This window comes from Henckelia pumila, chromosome 2 (assembly GCF_033568475.1).
Source record: "Henckelia pumila isolate YLH828 chromosome 2, ASM3356847v2, whole genome shotgun sequence".
In the NCBI taxonomy this organism is placed as follows: Eukaryota; Viridiplantae; Streptophyta; class Magnoliopsida; order Lamiales; family Gesneriaceae; genus Henckelia; species Henckelia pumila.
Window position 1 is genome coordinate 94,394,235 of NC_133121.1, and position 22,130 is coordinate 94,416,364.

General features: G+C 36.2%; 3 protein-coding genes across 3 annotated transcripts; 2 read left to right on the forward strand and 1 right to left on the reverse strand.

Annotated features, from left to right (window-relative positions):
• The first annotated feature begins 633 nt into the window (after nucleotides 1–633).
• LOC140877943 (uncharacterized) lies at nucleotides 634–1,556 on the forward strand. The gene is made up of 2 exons (XM_073281542.1): nucleotides 634–859; nucleotides 1,075–1,556. Exons 1-2 carry the CDS (start codon nucleotides 634–636, stop codon nucleotides 1,554–1,556), a joined length of 708 nt encoding a protein of 235 aa, XP_073137643.1.
• Nucleotides 1,557–2,580: 1,024 nt separating this feature from the next.
• LOC140883763 (long-chain-alcohol O-fatty-acyltransferase-like) lies at nucleotides 2,581–3,897 on the forward strand. Its single transcript, XM_073290346.1, has one exon. The coding sequence runs from the start codon at nucleotides 2,735–2,737 to the stop codon at nucleotides 3,800–3,802; it is 1,068 nt and encodes a 355-aa protein (XP_073146447.1). The 5' UTR covers nucleotides 2,581–2,734; the 3' UTR covers nucleotides 3,803–3,897.
• Nucleotides 3,898–16,552: 12,655 nt separating this feature from the next.
• Nucleotides 16,553–21,916, reverse strand: LOC140880852 (65-kDa microtubule-associated protein 1-like). The gene is made up of 10 exons (XM_073285683.1): nucleotides 21,765–21,916; nucleotides 21,046–21,127; nucleotides 20,727–20,930; nucleotides 20,328–20,576; nucleotides 20,019–20,234; nucleotides 19,156–19,311; nucleotides 18,760–19,068; nucleotides 18,057–18,144; nucleotides 17,177–17,325; nucleotides 16,553–17,092 (listed from the first exon to the last, which is right to left on the reverse strand). The coding sequence occupies exons 2-10, from the start codon at nucleotides 21,115–21,117 to the stop codon at nucleotides 16,811–16,813; spliced, it is 1,725 nt and encodes a 574-aa protein (XP_073141784.1). The 5' UTR covers nucleotides 21,118–21,127; nucleotides 21,765–21,916; the 3' UTR covers nucleotides 16,553–16,810.
• Nucleotides 21,917–22,130: the final 214 nt, after the last annotated feature.

Here is a 22,130-nt window from a genome sequence, read left to right on the forward strand (position 1 = left end):
ATAATATAATTTTAAATTAAATATAAAAGAGTGGATGAGATTATTTGGCCGTTGTAGATCAATTGTCAATATTATTTTAGCATTCAATATTTTTTAAAAAAAAATAGATAAATTATTTTAAAAAATTTGATTAAATGTCCAACGGCTATATTCTTGAATCTCCTATAAATTAACTTCATTATAGCTTCAAAAACACTCCAATTTCTTTCAAACAAATTTCAAACGCATTTGTTGCTCATGGCATACACGAGTTCTTCTTTTTCTTCATCTCCATCATCGGATGATGAAATTTCCGATCTCATGATTGATCAATTTTTATCCACGACAATCCGACAACCGAGCTATCGATTTTTGGAGCACGCCGATTTGCATGAAATGGGAGAGTCAAGCCGCAAACGTGGCTACAAAATAAAACAAAAATATCGAGAACGCATTGTGGGGGCTGAGAGATTATATAAAGATTACTTCGTCGATAGTCCTGTCTACAACAAGAAAGATTTTCGAATGCGATTTCGAATGAGAAGATCTTTGTTGCTGAGAATTGTTGAAGATTTACAGAAATGTGTCTTACTTTAATTTTTCCAACGAAGGGATGCAACCGGTATGCTTGGATTGTCATCATTTCAGAAGGTTATGGCTGCAGTCCGATTGCTTGCATATGATGTAGCGGGTGATGTCGTTGATGAATACTTGAGAATAGGCGCATCAACTGCGTTAAAATGTTTGAAAATATTTTGCAGGGCGATGTATGATATATTTTCTGAGCAATATTTGAGACAACCAACACGTGAGGATGTTGCTCGGCTCATTGCTGAAAACGCTCGAAGGGGTTTTCCAGGGATGCTTGGAAGCATTGATTGTATGCACTGGGCTTGAAAAAATTGTCCAACAGCTTGGGCATGACAATATCAAAGTGGACATCTAAAAGAACCTTTAATCATACTTTAGGCAGTTGCATCGAAAGATTTATGGATTTGGCACGCATACTTCTGTGTACCGGGATGTAATAACGACATCAATGTGCTAGAGAGGTCCAATTTGTTCTTAAACCTTGCAAAGGGTGAAGCTCCTCAGTACGGTTTGAGGTGAATGGGAACGAGTACAACATGGGGTATTATCTTGCCGACGGTATTTATCCATCTTGGGTTTCCTTTGTCAAGACCATCCCTCGGCCTCTCTCACAAAAATATAGGACTTTCGCAAGATATCAAGAAGACGTGAGAAAAGATGTTGAACGAGCATTTGGTGTATTCCAAGCGCGTTGGCACGTTGTGAGAGGTCCATCCCGCATGTGGGATCCAATTGATTTAGATTATATAATGAAGACTTGCATAATTCTTCATGATATGATTGTGGAGGACGAAAGAGAGGATATGTTCGAAGATCGTGATTTTCCTGCTCGAGATAATGAATACGTGCCACCGGATATTGTTACTTCGAGAGATCCTAGCGTAGAGTTTAACATTTTTTTGGAGCGACGTGTCGGCATTCGGAACATAGATTTGCATAATAAGCTTCATATCGAACATATCTGGATTTTTCACGAAGATGAATAATTAATAATGTATTTTTTTCTTAATTATGTGTGTGATTTTTAAAATTATGTTTTTAAATTTATGTGTAAGCTTTTAAATTTTAATTATGAGTAAGCTTTTAAATTTTAATGAAATAAAAATTTATTTGTGTATTTCTTAATTTTCGGTAGTTTTTAAAATTTAATTATGTGTAGTTTTATTTTTTTATTTGTGCAATTTTATTTTGTGTTTCAATAAAAATATATTTAATAGAATAAAAAATTAATATTTCAACATTTTCTCTACAACATCATCTCACCCTCGCAAAACCAAACAATGAAGTTATCATCGCTGACATCATCATGCAATGAAGTTACCAACTTTCTCACACAAACTTCATTTCACCCTTGTACATGCTCTTATCCTTATGCTAAAAACAGATTTTGTGTTAGATTTCGGTAATCAATGACCTTCCATTCCAACCAACTTCACCCACCATCGATGATGAGCAATCAGAGTTCTCAAATTTGGGAGGAGATGAGATATAAAAGACAATCATCATCTATCATTTTAAATTAATAAATAAGTGTTCTCTATGAAATTTTAAATACGAGTAATGCAGACCAAATAAAAGAGAGAGGCTTTTGAAAAAAAAAATGGTAAATAAAACATTAAAACATAGATATTAAATCCTCGGTCTCCGTCGGAGACGAAAATGGCTACCATTACATTAATTTTTTAAAAAAAGTTTACTAATAGAAAAATGATGATTGGGAAAAATTTAAACAAAAGGAACCAGGATGGGCATCAACTCCGTTAATTTATATCAAAATTCAAAGTTGCAAACTACGCTTCTATTTTTATTTTTTTAAGTTAGAACTCGCCGCATCTATTTTTCTTTTGGTGTATATTGGATAAATCTCAACACTAACACAATATTTTGCAAACTACGATATCAATCAAGTAAACTGCACTAAACAAACTCTATGCAAGTGGCTAGCCCAAAAAAATATCAATAGAAAATTCGAATGCATAACTATTGATCGAAAACTTATCTAACCCGCGAATTCTAAGAAGTTGCCGTACAATTTTCGCTCAATTATTTATAGATCAAACTTGAGAACAGTATATTGTATCGAATACTTCTGGATTTTAGTGTGATTTCTAATTACACAGCTCCGCACCACCACCTACTCAAAAAGTCAAAAGTCAAAACAATTATGTGGATGAACTTGGAGCCAGAGATTCAGACCTTCATCAAGGTATGGCTAACAGCAATCACATCTCTGATCTTCTGCCGCCAGATCCTTGCCGGAATTCACGGCGGCGCCGCCCGCCTCCTCTCCATCCTACCCATCATCTACCTATTCACCATTCTCCCCACCCACCTCTCCTCCATCCACCTCTGCGGACCCACCATTTTCTACCTTGTTTGGCTTGGTAACTTCAAGCTCCTCCTCTTCTCCTTCCATCAAGGCCCTTTATCTTCCACCCCGCCTCTTTCTCTCCTCCATTTCCTCTCCATAGCCCTCTTACCCATCAAAATGGGTACCTCTCACCCTTCTCCCAATACACCACACTCGAATCTCAATAAATGGAAGAAATCAGCAATCTTTGCCGTCAAATGCTTGCTTTTGGCTGCTATCGTCGGCTTATACAAGTACAGAGACTTCTTCCCTCCATACGTGATATTGTTTCTTTATTGTTGCCATCTTTACCTCAGCGTGGAGATAGTTCTCGCCGTCACCGCCGCGCCTGTGCGAGCCGTTCTTGGATTGGAGATCGAGCCGCAGTTCAACGAGCCTTACCTGGCCACGTCGCTCCAAGATTTCTGGGGCCGGAGGTGGAATCTCATGGTCACCAGTATCCTGCGCCCCACCGTGTACCACCCCGTCCGCCGCGTCTCCGCGCGCGTCTTGGGTAACGGGTGGGCCCTGCTGCCGGCGATGGTGGCGGCTTTCGCGGTGTCCGGCCTGATGCACGAGGTGCTGTATTATTACTTGTCACGTGCCAGGCCCACGTGGGAGGTGACGTGGTTCTTCGTCTTGCACGGGTTCTGCGTGGCTGCCGAGGTGGCGGCGAAGAAGGCCGTGGGCGGCCGGTGGCGGTTGCACGGGATGGTTTCGGGGCCGCTGACGGTGGCGTTCTTGGCGGTGACAGGTGATTGGTTGTTCTTCCCGCAAGTGATTAGGAGTGGGGTGGACCGAAGAGCCATTGATGAGTATTACATTATGTTTGATTTTATTTGGGAGTGGGGACAGCCTATCATCTCTAGGCTTAAGCTTTAAAAATCTATTTTCCTTTCAGATTCGGTATTCTGTTGCTGGTGTATTTGTTTGCAGTTTTATTTGTTAAAAAAATAATTTATAATTATTTATTTTTACAGTTAGCAAATATTACATAAAATTATAAATTAAATTCATTGTCACTACATACACATTGACAAAAACTCCTATAAAACGGTTTCAATGGTCATTTTTTTTAGACGGATCTCTTATATGAGTTATCCATTAAAAAATATTACATTTTATGCCAAAAGTATTACTTATTATTATAAATATGGGTAGGGTTGACCTGTTTCACGGATGAAATCATCTAACAAGAGTATTACTCGCATTGCATTATATACCTTATTTATATATATTTTTTCAAAAGCAAACTATATATGTTTCATTCTTGTTTTTAATAATCTATTAGATATTTTTTTTACTTTTTAGAGATAGGAAACTTAATTTTTTTTTCCCCATTAATTAATCATGATGTCAATGCGCGGAGCCAGAAATTTCATTCTACACGGGTTATAATTTGTATCCTTTGAATTCTTCAATATTTTGGAATTATCCGGACTATCATCAAATTATTCCAAAAATTTTCAAAATTAATATATATAATTTTTTGAAATTTTTTTTGTAAAGCCCGGGTGGCACTAATTGTGACTCCGCCACTGCATGATGTCCAATAAAAAAATGGAGATTATCAATATCAGTGTCACAATATTAAATGTTATTTATCAGATTTATCATTTAATAGTTTTGTGAAATTATTCATTTGAAAAGGAGATTAACAAATTGCCGATAAATCCTCAAAAGGAAACTCAACTTAGTCCTCAGTCCCTATGTAAGAAGTTATCCGTTCCAAGTCCCTGACAAATGTCTGTTCATTGTTTGAATTTCGTATTTGAGACCAATTTACCAAACTATCCTTAATTTGCTTAACACCACAATAGTCTCTACTCTTATTTTTCAAATAAAGAAAAGAAACAAAAAGCTAAGAAGAACGATCGGAGTAACAACGATCCGTACTTTCCCTCCCTTGTTCTTCTTGATTCTCCCCAGCCTTCTCCCTCAACCAAAAATGAGTAATCCGTCGACTTGGGTTTCTTTGTAGATCTGCATTGACCGAAGAAAATTGTCAATCTTTGTTGTCACTGCTCACAGTCAATTTTTCATAGATTTGAATGTTTGAATTTCGATTTGAAATATTATAAACTTTGGGCGAACAGTAGAATGTCACAGCTTGATGTATTGTGTTCGTGTTTAAAATGTTCAATCGAAGGAATTTTTTGAGATTTTGTTGTGATTTTAGAGGTTGCGTTTAATTTGGTGTATTGCGAAAGTTTTACAGATTCGCTTACCAATTTACATTTTATTAATTATACGTCTGTTACTGGGAATGCAGTTCATTTTATAGAATTTTGTGATAGATTAGCTGATATTTGTTATTGTTCTCGATTATAATGTTTTAATTCCTAATATAATGGTTTTAGTTTTAAATCCTACTATAATTGTTCTTGAAGTTGTTATTGTGTACTATTTGTTTGTGTGTAATGTATTATGAATGAATGTATCATGTTTAAATTTTTTAGCCCGTGTTTATGTAGTTTGAAAATGGAATCTGGAAGTGGTCCAAGCAATCTTAAGTTTTTGGGTTGCTGTAAATACAAGAAGAAATTTTGTCATCTAAATCTTCGAAGGTTGTAGCTTGATGGATGTTTTTGTGAGTCTGTACAAAAATTGTGCAACAATATATCCGAAATCCATGATTGATGGAATTTTTGAGATATTGATATGATTTTATAGGTTGTGTTTAATTTGGTGAATTGCGATAGTTTTACAGATTTGCTTACCAATATCCATTTTGTACATCTGTTACTGTGAATGCAGTTCATTTTATGGAATTTTGTAATAAATTAGCTGGTATTTTTTATTGTTCTCGATTATAATGTTTTAATTCCTGATATAATGGTTTTAGTTTTAAATGTTGGACTTTGAGATTTATTGGGTTGAGATTATATTGGTCTTTTTCCATAGTGAATGGAAATTGGTCTTGCCATATTGAAGGCATGTGGGAGTATCCCACATTGAATAGAAAAGGAAAAATTGGTGAGCTTATAATATGTTACACTTTATGAAGTTGTAAAAATGATTGGTTAAGAGGCTCTCTCTCGCGCGCGCCTGTGCAGGGGGGTGCAAATCAAGGGCCTGATTCGCACTGGAAAAGGCTTGACTTGTCTGCAAGCATACGAGCGCGACCTGGGTGCGTCGAATGTCGGACCGATCAAGGCAAAATTTTCTACCCAGTGTTGGCCACCTTTTGCTAATTTCTTTTTCTATTTTTAATTTTAATTTCGAATCTTCTGGTTGTGACCTTCAGTCTGACTGACCGTTGGTGCTCCATCTGGCTTCTGACTGCTGGTGCTTCATCTGCCTGACCTTTGGCTTTTTAGCTGGCTGTTGTGACTGTCCGTATGGAACCCAAGTGCCTATATATAGAGGCGGACTCCAGTCCCTCAGAACACACCATTTTCTAATTTCTCTACTACTTCTGCACTCTGCTATGTTTCGGTTCTTTCTGCTCTTGTGCATTTGCCTCATCGTGATACTTGCATTCTCGGTTCGCCGGTGTAGTGCCTTAGTACTAGGTGTCTACAAGGTTTCTCCGTTGTATCCTGGAAAACAGACGTCCATCTAATCCTCGAAGCACACTCCGGAGGGGACGAATCTGTTTTAAGGAAACTGTACTAGTTACAGGCCTCGGTTTTCTTAACTGTTTTCTTACTCGTTCGTTTATGTTTTTCCAGTACTTATTATACTACTGAATTGTTATACGATCATTGTTCGTTCTAAGTATATTGTTGCTGTTATAATCACGCTTTTGAGTTTGCATATTTTGGATAACAAACTTAAAACAAATTCGATACTCATTACGTGATTTGTTTCAGAAATGGCTACTGCTTAAAGTGAGACTACTCTTGTTGCCCCTATTGTCACGGTTCCAAATCGTGACGTTCCTCTTGTTGCCCCACGTGGTGCTGCTGTTCCTGTTCCAAATAGACACGGAGAAAAGCCAGAGAAGTTCACTGGTGCGGACTTCAAGAGGTGGCAGCAAAAAATGCTCTTCTACTTGACGACGCTGAACCTGGCCAGATTCCTCTCGGAGAATGCTCCTAAGCTCAAGGATGGTGAGGGAGATGTTGAATCCTTCAGTGCTTTGGAGGCATGGAATCATTCTGATTTCCTATGCCAAAATTACGTACTGAACAGATTGACAGATTCGCTCTACAATGTGTACTGCGAAAAGAAAATGGTCAAAGAGCTGTGGGAATCCCTTGACAGAAAGTACAAAATCAAGGATGTGGGGGCCAAGAAGTTTCTTGTAGGCTATTTTTTGGATTTTAAGATGGTGGATTCCAAGCCGGTTATCAGCCAAGTTCAAAAGATCCAAGTGATTATTCACTAGATTCACGCTGAGGGGATGACGTTGAGAGAATCCTTCCAAGTGGCAGCCATTTTTGAGAAGCTACCACCGGCATGGAAGGATTTAAGAACTACTTGAAACACAAGTGCAAGAAGATGAATGTTGAAGAACTAATTGTTCGACTTTGTATTGAGGAAGACAACAAAAGTTCTGAAAAACAACTGTTTTCTCCGGTTGCTGCTAAAGCAAATGTTGTCAAGCATGGCCAAAGCTTGAAAAAGAAACACTTCAATCCTTCGAACAAAAGGATGAAGATGGGACCAAAAGGAGGCATTACGAAGAAGAAGTTCTCCGGGAAATGCTTCAACTGTGATGGTACTGGTCACAAGGCCTCTGAGTGCAATAAGCCAAAGAAAAACCGAGAGGTGAATATGGTGGAGAACATATCCTATGAGGTTTCAAACATGAACCTCTGTGCTGTAATTTCTGAAGTGAATCTGGTTGGTTAAAACTCAAGGGAGTGGTGGATTGACACTGGTGTCACTCTCCATGTTTGCTCTGACAAAGAGATGTTTGCAAATCTTGAGGAATCCGAGAACGGAAAAATGATGTTCATGGGAAATTCTGCAACTTCTGAAATCAAGAGACAAGAAAAAGTGATTTTGAAGATGACTTATGGAAAAGAGCTGACTTTGAACAATGTGTTGTATGTGCCAAACATCCGTAAGAACTTGGTGTCTGGGTCACTGCTTAACAAGCATGGTTTTCTCATTGTGTTTGAGTAAGATAAAGTTGTTTTGTCTAAGAGTGGAATATTTGTAGAAAAAGGCTATGTAATCAATGGTTTGTTCAAACTCAATGTAATGGCTATTAAACCCGTGATCAATAAAATGAAATCTTCTGCTTACTTGCTTGAGTCTTCCAATTTGTGGCATGTTAGACTAGGACATGTTAATTACGATACGATTCGTAGATTAATTAACTTGAAAAGCATTCCTACATTCAAAATTGATACACAACACAAATGCGAAACTTGTGTTGAGGCAAAACTAACAAGATCATCTTTTCAAACAGTTGAAAGAAAAAGTGAACCCCTTGATTTGATTCACTCTGATCTATGTGATTTAAAAGGAATACAAACACGTGGTGAAAACAAATACTTCATTACTTTTATTGACGATAGCACAAAATATTGTTATGTGTATCTTCTTAAAAATAAATATGAAACTATTGAAAAGTTTGTCCACTACAAAAGTGAAGTTGAAAACCAACTAGAAAATTAAGGTGATAAGAAGTGATCGTGGAGGTGAGTATGAATCACCATTTGCTGAGTTTTGTGTTCAACATGGTATCAGACACGAAAGAACTGCACCTTATTCTCCTCAGCAAAATGGTGTTGCAGAGCGAAAGAATCGCACTTTGAAAGAAATGATGAATGCATTATTATTGAGTTTTGGTTTACCACAGAACATGTGGGGAGAAGTTATTCTAACGGCTAATTATCTTTTAAATAAGGTACCCCAAAAGAAGCAAGATAAAGTCCATATGAATTATGGAAAGGAAAAACACTTTCTTACCAATATTTGCGAGTGTGGGGTTGTCTTGCCAAGGTAGTCGTACCTACTCCGAAAAAGGTAAAAATTGGACCAAAAACTGTTGATTGCATTTTCATAGGATATGCACACAACAGTAGCGCCTATCGATTCCTTGTGTATGAATCTCAAATTCCTGATATTCATAAGAATACGATAATGGAATCGAGAAATGCTTCGTTCTTTGAACATGTGTTTTCTTGCAAATCTAAGGAAGAACCAAGTTCATCCAAAAGATTACATGAGAAAATGGAAAAAGAACAAGAGGTTAACCACGAGGTTGAACCTAGACGTAGCAAAAGAGCCAGGACTGAAAAATCATTTGGTCCGGATTTCATCACTTTCATGATGGAAAGTGAACCTCAAAGCTTCAAGGAAGCTGTGAATTCATCTGAAGGACCTCAATGGAAAGAGGCTATAAATTCTGAAATAGAATCTATTTTGCAAAATAGAATCATACGTGGGAACTAGTGGACCTTCCTTCGGGAAGCAAACCACCAGGTTATAAATGGATTTTTTAACGAAAAATGAAATCAGATGGAACAATAGATAAGTATAAAGCCATATTGGTAATCAAGGGTTACCGTCAATGTGAAGGGCTTGATTACTTTGACACTTATTCTCCAGTAACGAAAATAACTTTAATTCGAGTGATACTTGCAATTGCCGCCTTGCGAAATCTTGAAGTACACCAAATGGATGTAAAGACTGCCTTTATAAATGGAGATTTAGAAGAAGAAATTTACATGGAACAACCTAAGGGATTTTCTGCACCTGGTCAAGAAAATAAGGTTTTTAAATTGGTGAAGTTTTTGTATGGTTTAAAGCAAGCACCAAAACAATGGCACGAAAAATTTGACAAAGCCATGCTAGAAAATGAATTTAAAGTCAATGAGTGTGACAAATGTGTATACGTAAAGAACACTGAAAGTGGCTATGTCATTTTATATCTTTTCGTAGATGACATGCTTATCATCGGAAGCAATGATAAGATGATCAAATCCACTAAGAAATTGTTAAACTCAAAATTAGACATAAAAGATTTGGGATTAGCCGATGTCATTCTTGGAATTAAAATCCATAGAACATCAGAACGGATGGTTCTATTTCAGTCACATTATGTGGACAAAATACTATTCAATAAGGATGACTATGCATTGGCTAGAAGCTCGATAGATACGAGTCAACATCTATCAAAAAATCGGGGTGAGAGTATCTCCCAATTAGAATATTCTCAAGTAATTGGTAGTCTGATGTACTTAATGAGTTGTACACGACCAGACATAGCCTATGCAATAAGCAAATTGAGCAGATTCACAAGTAATCCAGGCGCTGAACACTGGAAAGCAATTATCAGATTGCTAAGGTATTTAAGATACACTCGTGATCATGGGCTGCACTATACAAGATATCCTGTTGTTATTGAAGGATACAGTGATGCAAACTGGATATCTGATATGAAAGACTCAAAATCTACAAGTGGATTTGTATTCACTTTAGGAGGTGCAGCAATTGCTTGGAAATCTTCTAAACAAACTATAATTGTAAGGCCCGAGATTAATTACTATTAATCCGAATTTATTTAATTTTAATCCGAGTATATTTAATTTGAAAATACTTAGTGTTTTGATTTAAATTCTAATATTCTTAAATTATTTTGGATTGAAATTGAATTAAAAAGAAGGCCGAGGACTGAATTGCAATTTTTGAAGTATGAGGGACTAAATTGCAATTTCTATTGAAGTTATCCGATTTTAAGTGAATAGTCATCACTTGGACGTGTGCTTTGAATATCCAATTCAGAAACTTGTACAGAGCCGAGTTCATCTTCTTGTTTCACGATTTTCGATTTGCCATAACTTTTGAACCGGTTATCCGATTTCGGTTCTGTAAATTGTTCTGGAATCCTTGCGACGAGGGCTTCGATCTCGTGTAAGTTTTGTGTTGTTTTATATGGATTTCGAAATCAGTAGTTGACAGTTATCATATTTTGAGTTCTTGATCATGTTTATTGACATAGATGCAATTCTATATTCGAAACCGGATCGAAGAGTTTATTCTGTTTGTTCTTAATCTTGAATTCAGTTATGATTCGACATTTATAGCTGATTTTAGGATGATTTGGATGATGATTTATTGAGTTATATGCACGTAGGAATGGTTTTGAAGATAGAATTGATTTCGATATTTTGTCGGTTACCGATTTTCAATCGCTATGCCGTTGAATCGAGTTTTTAGACTGTTTTGATAGTCTATGTCTGAGCTGAAGTCCTTATCTAGATGTTATGAATGTTATAGCATTTTTATTCTTCAGTTTCAGTTGAGTTTGGAAGGCCAACGACTCAAGACGTCGACTTTGAACCGAAGAAGTTGCTTGAGGTTTGAAATGCGATTGATTGACGATTTGTTGATGGTTTTGATTCGTTTCTAAAATGATTGAGTTTAATGAAGTTTGATATATATGTTTTGATTGTTATATTGCAGATTGAAGTGTTCAGAACATAGATATTCGAAGGTATAATGATGACATCGCAAGTTAGGGACTTTGAAACTCAAAGAACGACTATTCTTGAGTTGGCCCGCAAAAACCACATACTTGATATGTTTTGATTTATGTTTGATGTTGTCGATCCATATCAGGTAGTGGATCTTTAAGTTTGAGTCGATATGATAGTATATTGAATTGATTATATGCCAAGGTTGTGGTTAACCTTATTTTCTAGCTCAGAATGGCTACGATAGATGGATATCCATGTCAAGATCATTTATGAATCTTGATGGCCTCGAAGTTATATGAATCAGTTCTTATGTGAAGCGTTAATTTACTCTATTTGTTGAGTCGAGTTTAAATAGAGTCGATATGATTTATTTAACGCTTTCTATATGTTGGTTATACTGAGATTGATTTCTCACCGGAGTTTATCCGGTTGTTGTCTTGTTTTGTATGTGTGCATGACAATAGATGGGGCAGGAGCTAGTCAAGGACGACGATAGTAGCTCATGAGTGAAGATTAGATGTGAACTCGGGTTGTTCTAGCTGAATCGAGGTGTTTAAGTTCCAGCATGAATGTTGGAAAAACTTGAAGTAGTTGGTGTTGAGTTATGAGTGAACAACATATGTAAATTGTAACTTTTGCTAGACTTTAATCTTCTAGTTGATGTATCGATTTCCTTATGAACATGTTTAGATCTGGTTATATGTTAATCTACATGTTCTAGACTTGAATTTGATGGATTGGTATTGATTGAAAGGATCAAAGTTGCTGACAACAGAACAAAGCAGGTTTTCTGCCCAGGATGCGCCCGCGCGGCATAAAACTACCGCCCGCGCGCAGCCTGGTGCTCAGCCTACTATTTTGGAAAAAAACAGGGGCGCCCGCGCGGCAGTTTTTGACCGCCCGCTCGCACCCCGTTTTGAAAAAAAAAAAAAAATTCTTGATCCTTATTCTTTCCTTATTTTATTAATGATTCTTATTCATTAATTTTCCCTTAAGATTTGAGATTAGCAACCCGAGGCCCCACAATAATAGTCAAATCCACGATGGAATCTGAGTTTATTGCACTTGATAAGTGTGCTGAAGAAGCTAAATGGTTGCGTCTATTCTTAGAAGATGTTCCAGGATGGGTGAAACCTGTACCGGCTATTTGCATTCATTGTGATAGTCAATCTGCGATCGAAAGGGCACAAAGCAAGATGTATAATGGAAAGTCTAGACATATACGTCGTAGACACAATATCATTAGACAACTACTCTCAACTGGAGTTATCTCTATTGACTATGTAAAGTTAAAGGATAATATAGCGGATCCATTAACCAAAGGGTTAAACAGAGAGTTAGTTGAAAAGTCTTCAAAAGGAATGAGACTGAAGCCTATGGAATAAATTGGTGCGAAGGAAAACCCAACCTATGATGATTGGAGATCCCAAGAACTAGGTTCAATGGGACAACCTAATCGCACTGGTTTGGTAGATCACTGTGGGGGTTATCCCTAGTCTATTCCTATTGCAAACAGTGAATGTTGAGGATAAACTTATTATTTTTAATGATTCTGATGAAATTCAACATAGAATCACCTATGTGAGAGAGAAGTGGGGTCGCTTTGAAGAAATTGCAAGGCTCAATTCTAGACCCTCTTACAGAACCAGGCGTATGTTCATGGCTAAAACGAACATAACATGAGAACTGAATTGTATCAGGGAGAGTACTGTGTGAAGTATATCTTAATTTACACAAACGGATGTACAGTTCAAAGACATCGCGTCTACTGTCAATCAGTGAATTATTATACTTTCATAAGGGAAGGTTCAAAGGGCAATGCCTACCTATCCTATGCAGAATTCAACTTTTGAACTTTATCATGACTATCTTCGTTTATCTTTTAATTTCCATTCATGTGGGGGATTGTTGGACTTTGAGATTTATTGGGTTGAGATTATATTGGGATTTTTCCATAATGAATGGAAATTGGTTTTGCCATATGGAAGGCATGTGGGAGTATCCCACATTGAATAGGAAAGGGAAAATTGGTGAGCTTATAATATGTTACATTTATGAAGTTGTAAGAATGATTGGTCAAGAGGCTCTCTCTCGCGCGCGCCTGCACCGGGGGGGTGCAAATCAAGGGCCCGATTTGCACTGGAAAAGGCTTGACTTGTGTGCAAGCGTACGAGCGCGACCTGGGTGCGTCGAATGTCAGACCGATCAAGGAAAAATTGCCTACCCAGTGTTGGAAACCTTTTGCTAATTTATTTTTTTGTTTTTTGAATTTTAATTTCGAATCTTCTGGTTGTGACCTTCAGTCTGACTGACCGTTGGTGCTCCATCTAGCTGCTGACTGCTGACGCTTCATCTGCCTGACCTTTGGCTTTTCAGCTGGCTGCTGTGACTGCCCGTATGGAACCCAAGTGCCTATATATAGAGGCTGACTCCAGTCCTTCAGAACACACCATTTTCGAATTCCTCTACTACTTCTGCACTCTACTACGCTTCGGTTCTTTTTGCTCTTGTGCATTTGCCTCGTCGTGAAACTGTTCTGGTACATTTTCGGTTCGCCGGTGTAGTGCCTTAGTTCTAGGTGTCTACAAGGTCTCTCCGTTGTATCCTGGGAAACAGACGTCCGTCTAATCCTCGAAGCACACTCCGCAGGGGACAAATCTGTTTTAAGGAAATTGTACTAGTTACAGGCCTCGATTTGCTTAATTGTTTCCTTACACGTTCGTTTATGTTTTTCCAATACTTATTATACTACTGAATTGTTATACGATCATTGTTCGTTCTAAGTATATTGTTTCTGGTATAATCACGCTTTTGAGTTTGCATATTTTGGATAACATTAAATCATACTGTAATTGTTCTTGAATTTGTTATTGTGTACTATTTGTTTGTGTGTAATGTATTATGATTATGAATGAATGTATTATTTTTTTTGACAGGTGAATGAATGAATGTATTATGTTTCGATTTTTTGGCCTGTTTGTTATAGTTTGAAAATGGAATCTGGAAGTGGTCCTTGCAATCTTTCGTTTTTGTGTTGCTGCAAATACAAGAATCAATTGTTTGTCATCTCAATCTTCAGTGGTTGTAAGTTGATGTATATTTTTGTGAGTCTGGGAAAAAAATGTGCAGAAATATCTCCGGAATCTATGATTCTTCAATACGTAGCTCCATTGCACGGGTTCTGCGTTGCTGCCGAGGTGGCGGCGAAGAAGGTCGTTGGCGGTTGCACATGGTGGTTTCGTTGGTTAATGAGATCCTACACTATGGGTATTAGCCAAATCATAAATCCAATGGTCAATATATGTACATATGAGCATAATTAATGGGATATTGTTGACGTGATAAATCATGAAGCATTGGATTTATGATTATGATAAAACCCTCAAGATAGGTTGAACTCTACCAATTTCGGGGCCGCTGACGGTGGCGTTCGTGGTGGTGACTAGTGACTGGTGACTGGTGACTGGTTATTCTTCCCGCAAGTGATTGGGTGTGGGGTGGACCGAAGAGCCATTTATGAGTATTACATTATGTTTGATTTTATTTGGCAGTGGGGACAGCCTATCATCTCTAGGCTTAAACTTTAAAAATCTATTTTGCCTTTCAAATTCGGTATTCTATTGCTGGTGTATTTGTTTGCAGTATAATTGGTTAAAGAAATAATTTATAATTATTTAATTTTAGAGTTAGCAAATATTACATAAAATTATAAATTAAATTCATTGTTACGACATATGAATTATATACCTTATTTATATTTTTTTTCAAAAGCAAACTATGTTTCATTCTTGTTTTTAATAATCTATTAGATATTTTTTTTACTTTTTAGAGATAGTTTTTTTTCCATTAATCATGATGTCCAATAAAAAAATTGGAGATTATCAATCCCAGTGTCGCAATATTAAATGTTATTTATCAGATTTATCATTTAATATTTTTGTGAAATTATTCATTTGAAAAGGAGATTAAAATCAACTAATTTTTAATGTGTATTGTATATCAATATAAAATAAGATAGAGTTGAAAATAATAACTATAATGTATTAAAAAAATAATTAAATCACTAGAGGGTTATTATATACTTTGTAGAAATAATATAAGATCTATTTTAATTTCAAATTTAAAATTTAAAAATTCAAAATATTTAATAATTTTGGGTTTCAAATTTTTTTTAATTGAATAAGGTAAGAATAAAATGTAAATTAAATAACCAAAAAAATTTATACCGCTGTTCTTTTACGTATAGTTTAGTTATTATTTTATATTACATTTATATATAAAAAATGATGATAAAATTTTTAAATATGATTTTTTTTGTTAACATGCAAACACATTATATTTAAGTTTAATAAAAGAAAGTCATGGATATGTATTCAAAAAGAGTTGGTTAGTATATTTTACCTGACTAACGTAATTTGTAAATTATTGTACAGGAAGATAACGGTCTCAGTTTTTCACGTTACAAAATAATAATAATAATAATAATAATAATAATAACGGATGAATGTAATCTTGTCCAGAAAAAAGAAGTAACAATAATTAATTAATTAATTTGGGTAAAAATAAATAAATGGATATAGGTAATCTTCCGACCCGTTGTCAGGTAGGTGACAGTGACACTGCAGTTTTCACAAAATTAATTCACTCCCACCAATTTTCTACTTTTTCCTTCAGCCCAGCTTTTATGGTTTGAATTGAACTGCGTACGAACCAATTAATTTTTATACTAAATAAAGTAGTTCGTTACCTTGCGCTGTCCTTACAGTATGACCTCAACAGTGTAAGAAAAAATTCATACTAATATTTTTTAGGTTGTTAGTAGAATATTATGTTTATGTAGAAGTTATTCAATTTAAAAAAAAATCAAAAGTGGTCAGAAATAGATAGTGTTTGATATCTAAAATATTTTACTACTGACTGTTTATGAGAATCACTTTTGGATTTTAGAAAAAATTAAGCAAAAGTTCAAATCGAATTTGAATTTAAGAAACACACAATTTGAAATAGATAAATTGTGATTTACCTTCATGATTTCAGTATATTTTATCATTAGACTTGTTGAATGTGTTATAATGAAGGGTTTGGTTATTCAAAAAAAAAAAAAACACACACACACACACACATACATAAATGATATTTTTTTAAAAAATCAACCGAGAATAAATTTTTTCCCAATGAATGCTAACGCTCCCAAACGACTTCGAATACATGATTTTAATTTGCTTGGATACTTGTTTTTTTCTTCCTGATGTGCCCGGAATAGTTTAATTTTTATACTTCTCAATGAAAAGGGTAACATCTTTTCCGATCTCTACCTCTGAATCATCACTCAAAAAGTTTTTATGCAACAAGTATCCTCTACTTTTCATTACTCTAGCAACTGAACAAGTACAAGAAGGTATTGCACAACAGACACATGGATGAACAATTCTTCCGGGTTTCGAACACTTTCCACATGCTAGGAACGTGTTTGGTTTCCCAGATTAATGGGATGCTGCATCGGCGGCATTTATGGTGTACTGGGTATGGGTTCGGTCCCAGGAATATCCTCTTTTGATATGGCGACATAATTCACTGGGGCGATCGGCCTGGTGTCTCTCTTCCCATCTCTATTCACAGATCGCGACCCATTCTGGTTTGTGTTGAGAGAAAGCCTTCTGCCAGCTGCACCATTGGCTCGGGGAGCGGGAGCAACAACTTTCTTCGTAGTAAGCTGTCGGGCTGGGGTTGGTGTTGAACCAAATACAGTTTCTTGTTCCCTGTTAGATTGTTCGCCGAACTTTTTCTGATCCTGTATGTGTATAAACATTGATAGTTATACTGCTCAAAAAATGGCATGCATATAATCGTACTAAGGATGGAAGATGGGACTCACCCTCGACCTCTTCTTCTCCTCTTCTCTGTCATGTCTAAGCAACACATACTCATCTAACATGGCAAGGAGAGGAACACCATCATAATTAAAGGTTATGTCGCGATCTTGCTCCCATGCACGAGTTTTAGCAACTAAGTTGTCAACAAGAGCTGGACAAGTGCCAAAACAAGTTACTATTGAATCAAAGTATTAAGAACTTTGTGGAAGTTATTTCAAAATCAATCAAGCACAAAATAACCGCTTACTACAAAATGGCATTTAGTTAACTTACAAATGAAGAGACATGAATGCGTAAATTTCTGAGAACATCAAAAGGTCAAGTATCTCCCACTTTTTTCCTGCTTGATCTAAATAGGAAATCCAGATTCCCTGTCCTATATAGGGTCTCATCTCTTGAATTAAGTGGCTTGTGGTGTATATGCTCCATATTCCATGAGACGCTTGTAATTCTTTGCAAATTTAGTTTTTGCACAACTAAATCACAGATTCTAAACAATCTGAAACTACAGAGCTGAAAAGTTCATGGGAAAGATCACCATAGCGTAGTAGAATCTCATGCCAAACAATGGAATGAGGGCGATGGAGGTATTTTTATATGCTCTACCAGTAGGGCTAGGTTTTATGGCTGCATGGCACATCGTAAAATGCTTTATCCGACTGGGGTACTTGATTCTATTTCTTTCACATCAGAATAGATATTTTCAGTGCAATATCACTGAAATCTATAATTTTGACATGCTTCACACTCGGCAACCTGGTTTTATATTCTTGTTTTGCCAGAAATAAATGCAGATTAAAATCTCATGGAGAATCAATTTTAAAAATAAGGATCGGGATATTAAATGATGCAACAGTCAAATATGCATATTCAGGCATAAACCTGGAATTTTATTGACCAAGATCCGTGCTTTTTCAGCCCTTTTCAGATTTAAGTGTGAACCTCTGCTAGAATTATATCTGTTTTCATCCTGTTTCACCAATGAAGCACAAATGGCACATTAGAACACTAGTCACCTTGTAATCAAGAGCTTAACAAGAGTAATATCTCCTTCAGAATTTTCATAGCATGCTGAATCCAATAAATTGTGTTAACAGAATTCAACTCGGTTGCGGTTGGATAGATGGATTTGATTTGCAAAAAAAGATTTGATTTAGGGAAAATTTGAAGGAATGGATTTCAAATAACACCGATCTAGGCCCTAGGGTGTATTTGAAATCCACCACAATAACTATTGAAGTTACCTGACTTAAAGAGTGAAATTCACTTGAATTCCGTCCACCCAAACAAGTTCAAGAGAATTGAAATCATGAATTTCCATCAATCGAAGTGCAACCGTGAAAATAGGACTTCAAAGTGACAAATAAATTGAAAAGAAAAACAAAACTTGAGATTGAAAATTTGGAGAAACAAGTTGTTAGGTAACTTTATAATCTGGAAAATGAATTAAGAAAGTTGTGATTGAAAATTTGCAAAATATGTCATGTGTGCATCGTCTCAATATTATGATCCTCAGAGACCCTTAGTGAAATATTGCCGCCGCAAGCATCAGGAGTTCTAGATGGCAAGACATAAATCTAGTTACCCGATTGTAATCTTCGAGCCAGCTTTCTTGTTCACAAGCAGACATCCATTTCTCAACCTTTTCCAGTATATCTTTCCTGCTCAGAGCTTCTTCTTTTGCTTTTACAATCTGATTATCCATCTCAGCCAGTAACTCGACAGGCTCTATGTTACCTTCAATGAGTGCCAATATTTTTTCACGGGCAGCCTCAGCATCAATTTCTATATGAGCTCCAGAAAAGATATCCTCAAGTTCTGCCTGCCTCTTGAAAGCAATTTCCTTCATTCTGCTAGCTTTCAGCTGATCAAGCCTCTCAACTTCCACTTCAGCCTTTAAAAGTACAAAAGTGATATCATTAAATCACAAAATAATTTTTACAGATTATGCAGATTAATCTTGACGAGATACTCAAGGTACCTGATCAATGAGGTCCATTGCAAGAGCACCAGGAATAGTAACTTCATCCAATGATGCTGAAATATTGTAAGTAACATGATCAAATAGGCTGCGTTCTTCTTGGTGTGTGTCCATCAAATTCCAAAGGTCAACTAGTTGAGATGCTAATTCTTGAAGCTGTCAAGATAGGCAGGTGAAAAGGCAGGCAGAGTTAAATGGCATATAGATTATTCTTATAAGAAAAATTGTGTATCTCTGTGCTGTGGAACAATACATCACAATAGAGCAACACCTTTTGAAGTTGAAGCATCCAACACAAAGTAAAGTAGTGTTTGAGAGAGCTTCTAGGAAGCACTTCTTAGCTTTACCTTAACAAAATTTTGAAAAAATTGTTAAGGAAAGCCTTAGAATTGCTTCCTAGAAGCTCTTCCAAACACTACCTAAATATAGCTAGAAGAACTTCCTAGATAACAGATCTCTATTATTGGTTGGAAATTTCTAAAATCATGATAATTAATAAGAAAAAAAGAAAGATAAATAAGCTCTCAGATTGAATTGAGGATGAATTATCTACTTTCTCAAACTAAAAATTATGCGAAAATTGAAAATATGATTTGACTTGTAGATGTTTGCGTTCTAGTGAGCATTATAATGTAGTTTGTATAATGTTTTATTCATTCAGTTTTACTTTATTTTAGTTATATTATATGACAACCCGGAAGATTCCAAGTTCTTCAGGTCTCAGTAAGTGACATCCTCGAAAACCTCCAAATTAGTGCCATTCTTCGTAATTGAATTCAATTACATATAACTAACAGTGTTAGAGAAGTCATTATTTATATGGATTTATCTTGCAGCAATCAGCTGGAAGCTCTTGTGATTACCTTCTTTAATCTCTGCTTCTTATCTTCCTTCAGTGCTAAGACAGTCTTGGCCAATCTAGATAATGTGTCATTGCTTATGCTCTTTGACTGTACACCCGTAGCATCGCTCAGGCTTGGGTGAACTTCAGTGACGGTGCTAAGGAAATCCAAGCCAAGGACAGCACAGAGATCATGTATAGTGCTCACAAATTCAAGAACCTTGTGTAGCCTCTCGCTCTGCAAGATAAAACAAAAAGAAATATTTTTATTTCTAAATCAGGAAACAAAAAAAAACTTAATAAATAATCTGCCAAAAGTTCATAACTTCACCTTTTCCTTCTGAAGATCTTGAAGCTGCGCTTGAAATCCATTTAATTTCTTCACAGAAAGATCAGATTCTTCAACTGCTGGGCTCTCCGCCTGCTCACCAGATCCATCAATTTCTGCACATATCTTTTTTATCTGAGAATGAACATCAGCAAACTCTTTTATTCTCTCGTCCTTCTGTTTCAATAGTTTTTCCAGTGCAGGGTGTATAGCTGCAAGCTGTTCTTTTATGTTTCCTGATGTCTTCTCAGGCTGCAAAAAAATAAATATAAAAAACATTATTATAATAACTGATAAAATGCCTGTACGCAATACCTATATGCTGCTTGGATAAAGAATTCAGGCAGTCCCTGCATGATTATCACTTTCAGAGTGAACGAAAATTGAACGGCAAATACTTACTATTCCAATGTAAGTTTCCTCTCCAAGTGCTGATAGGAGGTTAGTGAGTTCAACTCTTGCATTTGCCAACGAATGCAGAAGTTGTGCCCTAGATTTCACAGCTTGATCTACCTTTCTCTTGTATACATCCAAACACTCTTGATCTATCTGAAGGAGCATTTGGTCTCGTTCCTCATCACCTTCACCAACTTCATCCCATATTTGCTACATTAAAGACATGTACTGTATCCGTAAGCATGGTGACACCATCACCAATGTAAGAAACTGCTGAAAAACAAAGTACTTGCATTGCATTATCAACAACTTGAAGATACATTACCTGCAACTGTTGTAGTAAAGATCCACAAGTAATTTGTCCAAGCAGGTAATTTTCAGCTTCGATTTCTGCCATTATACTATGGCTAAACGAAAACATTATAAAGAATTATACTACATCATCAGTCTCATTGTTTTATATAAAGCATTCATCGCACCCAACACAAGAACAACATAGCCATAGCAACTAAAGCCATAATCAAAAGAAACGCAGTTTAAACTTCACGCCCAATATGAACAAAAATAATTCTCCCACTGAAATGAAATTCAGAGAAACTCCCGCTCAAACTCAAACCACAACTTAACATGAAACTCAAGAAACGTGATTCGATCTTCACTTCATCCAATAAAGCGAAGGAAATCAAATTGATGTTTTAATCACAAACGAAACACGCTAAACAATTCAATCCAACTCGGAACGACATTTCAGCGAGAAAAAGAACAAAAACAAAAACCCACAACCCTCCATCGAGCAACAACCCATAAACCCCACGTTGAGACAAAAAAAATACAAAATTCAGAAACACCGCAATCTACATTCCCCACAAAAAAATCATAGTAAGTCATAGGAAACTTCAAAACACTTAGATCTCCATAATAAACCATTTCTGACGAAATAAAAGAAATTTTCACATCAAACGTCCGTAGCAAATCGCACACTTGGTTACTCAATTCCTCCGCTAAAACTCAAGGGGAAAAACAACGACGAAGACAAATGCTTACCGGATTGTAGTACAAGGGTCGGCTTTAAGCGGATTTCGAGTGAGATCTGAGTATGCTTACTTTTATCTCGTTGGCAGTTGAGTTGAAACTTGATAGGAATGAGTTGAAGACTGGCACCAGATGACACTGAGGTGAGAAGATATAAAGGGAAGTGTGTGGGGGCAGGGCAAGAATCATATGTCCTCGAATCCAGCTATATCCATTTATTATTATTTTTTTCCATCAAAATTATTATTAGCTATTATTTATGCAAATTGCAACATTTTATAATATATATTTCCAAATTATTAATATTATCTTAATTAAGACTTACAAGTATGAATGACTTTTTTTATGCCAATGAATCTCTTAACTTATATGTACAAA

Coding starts and splice junctions, on each gene's coding strand:
- LOC140877943 (XM_073281542.1), top strand. CDS start 634: ATGGCTGCAGTCCGATTGCTTGCATATGATGTAGCGGGTGATGTCGTT. Junction 860..1,074: donor GATGCTTGGAAGCATTGATT/GTATGCACTGGG, acceptor GAAGCTCCTCAG/TACGGTTTGAGGTGAATGGG.
- LOC140880852 (XM_073285683.1), bottom strand. CDS start 21,117: ATGGCAGAAATCGAAGCTGAAAATTACCTGCTTGGACAAATTACTTGT. Junction 18,145..18,759: donor GGCTCGAAGATTACAATCGG/GTAACTAGATTT, acceptor TTGGTGAAACAG/GATGAAAACAGATATAATTC. Junction 17,326..18,056: donor CTTGGTCAATAAAATTCCAG/GTTTATGCCTGA, acceptor GCACTTGTCCAG/CTCTTGTTGACAACTTAGTT.
- LOC140883763 (XM_073290346.1), top strand. CDS start 2,735: ATGTGGATGAACTTGGAGCCAGAGATTCAGACCTTCATCAAGGTATGG.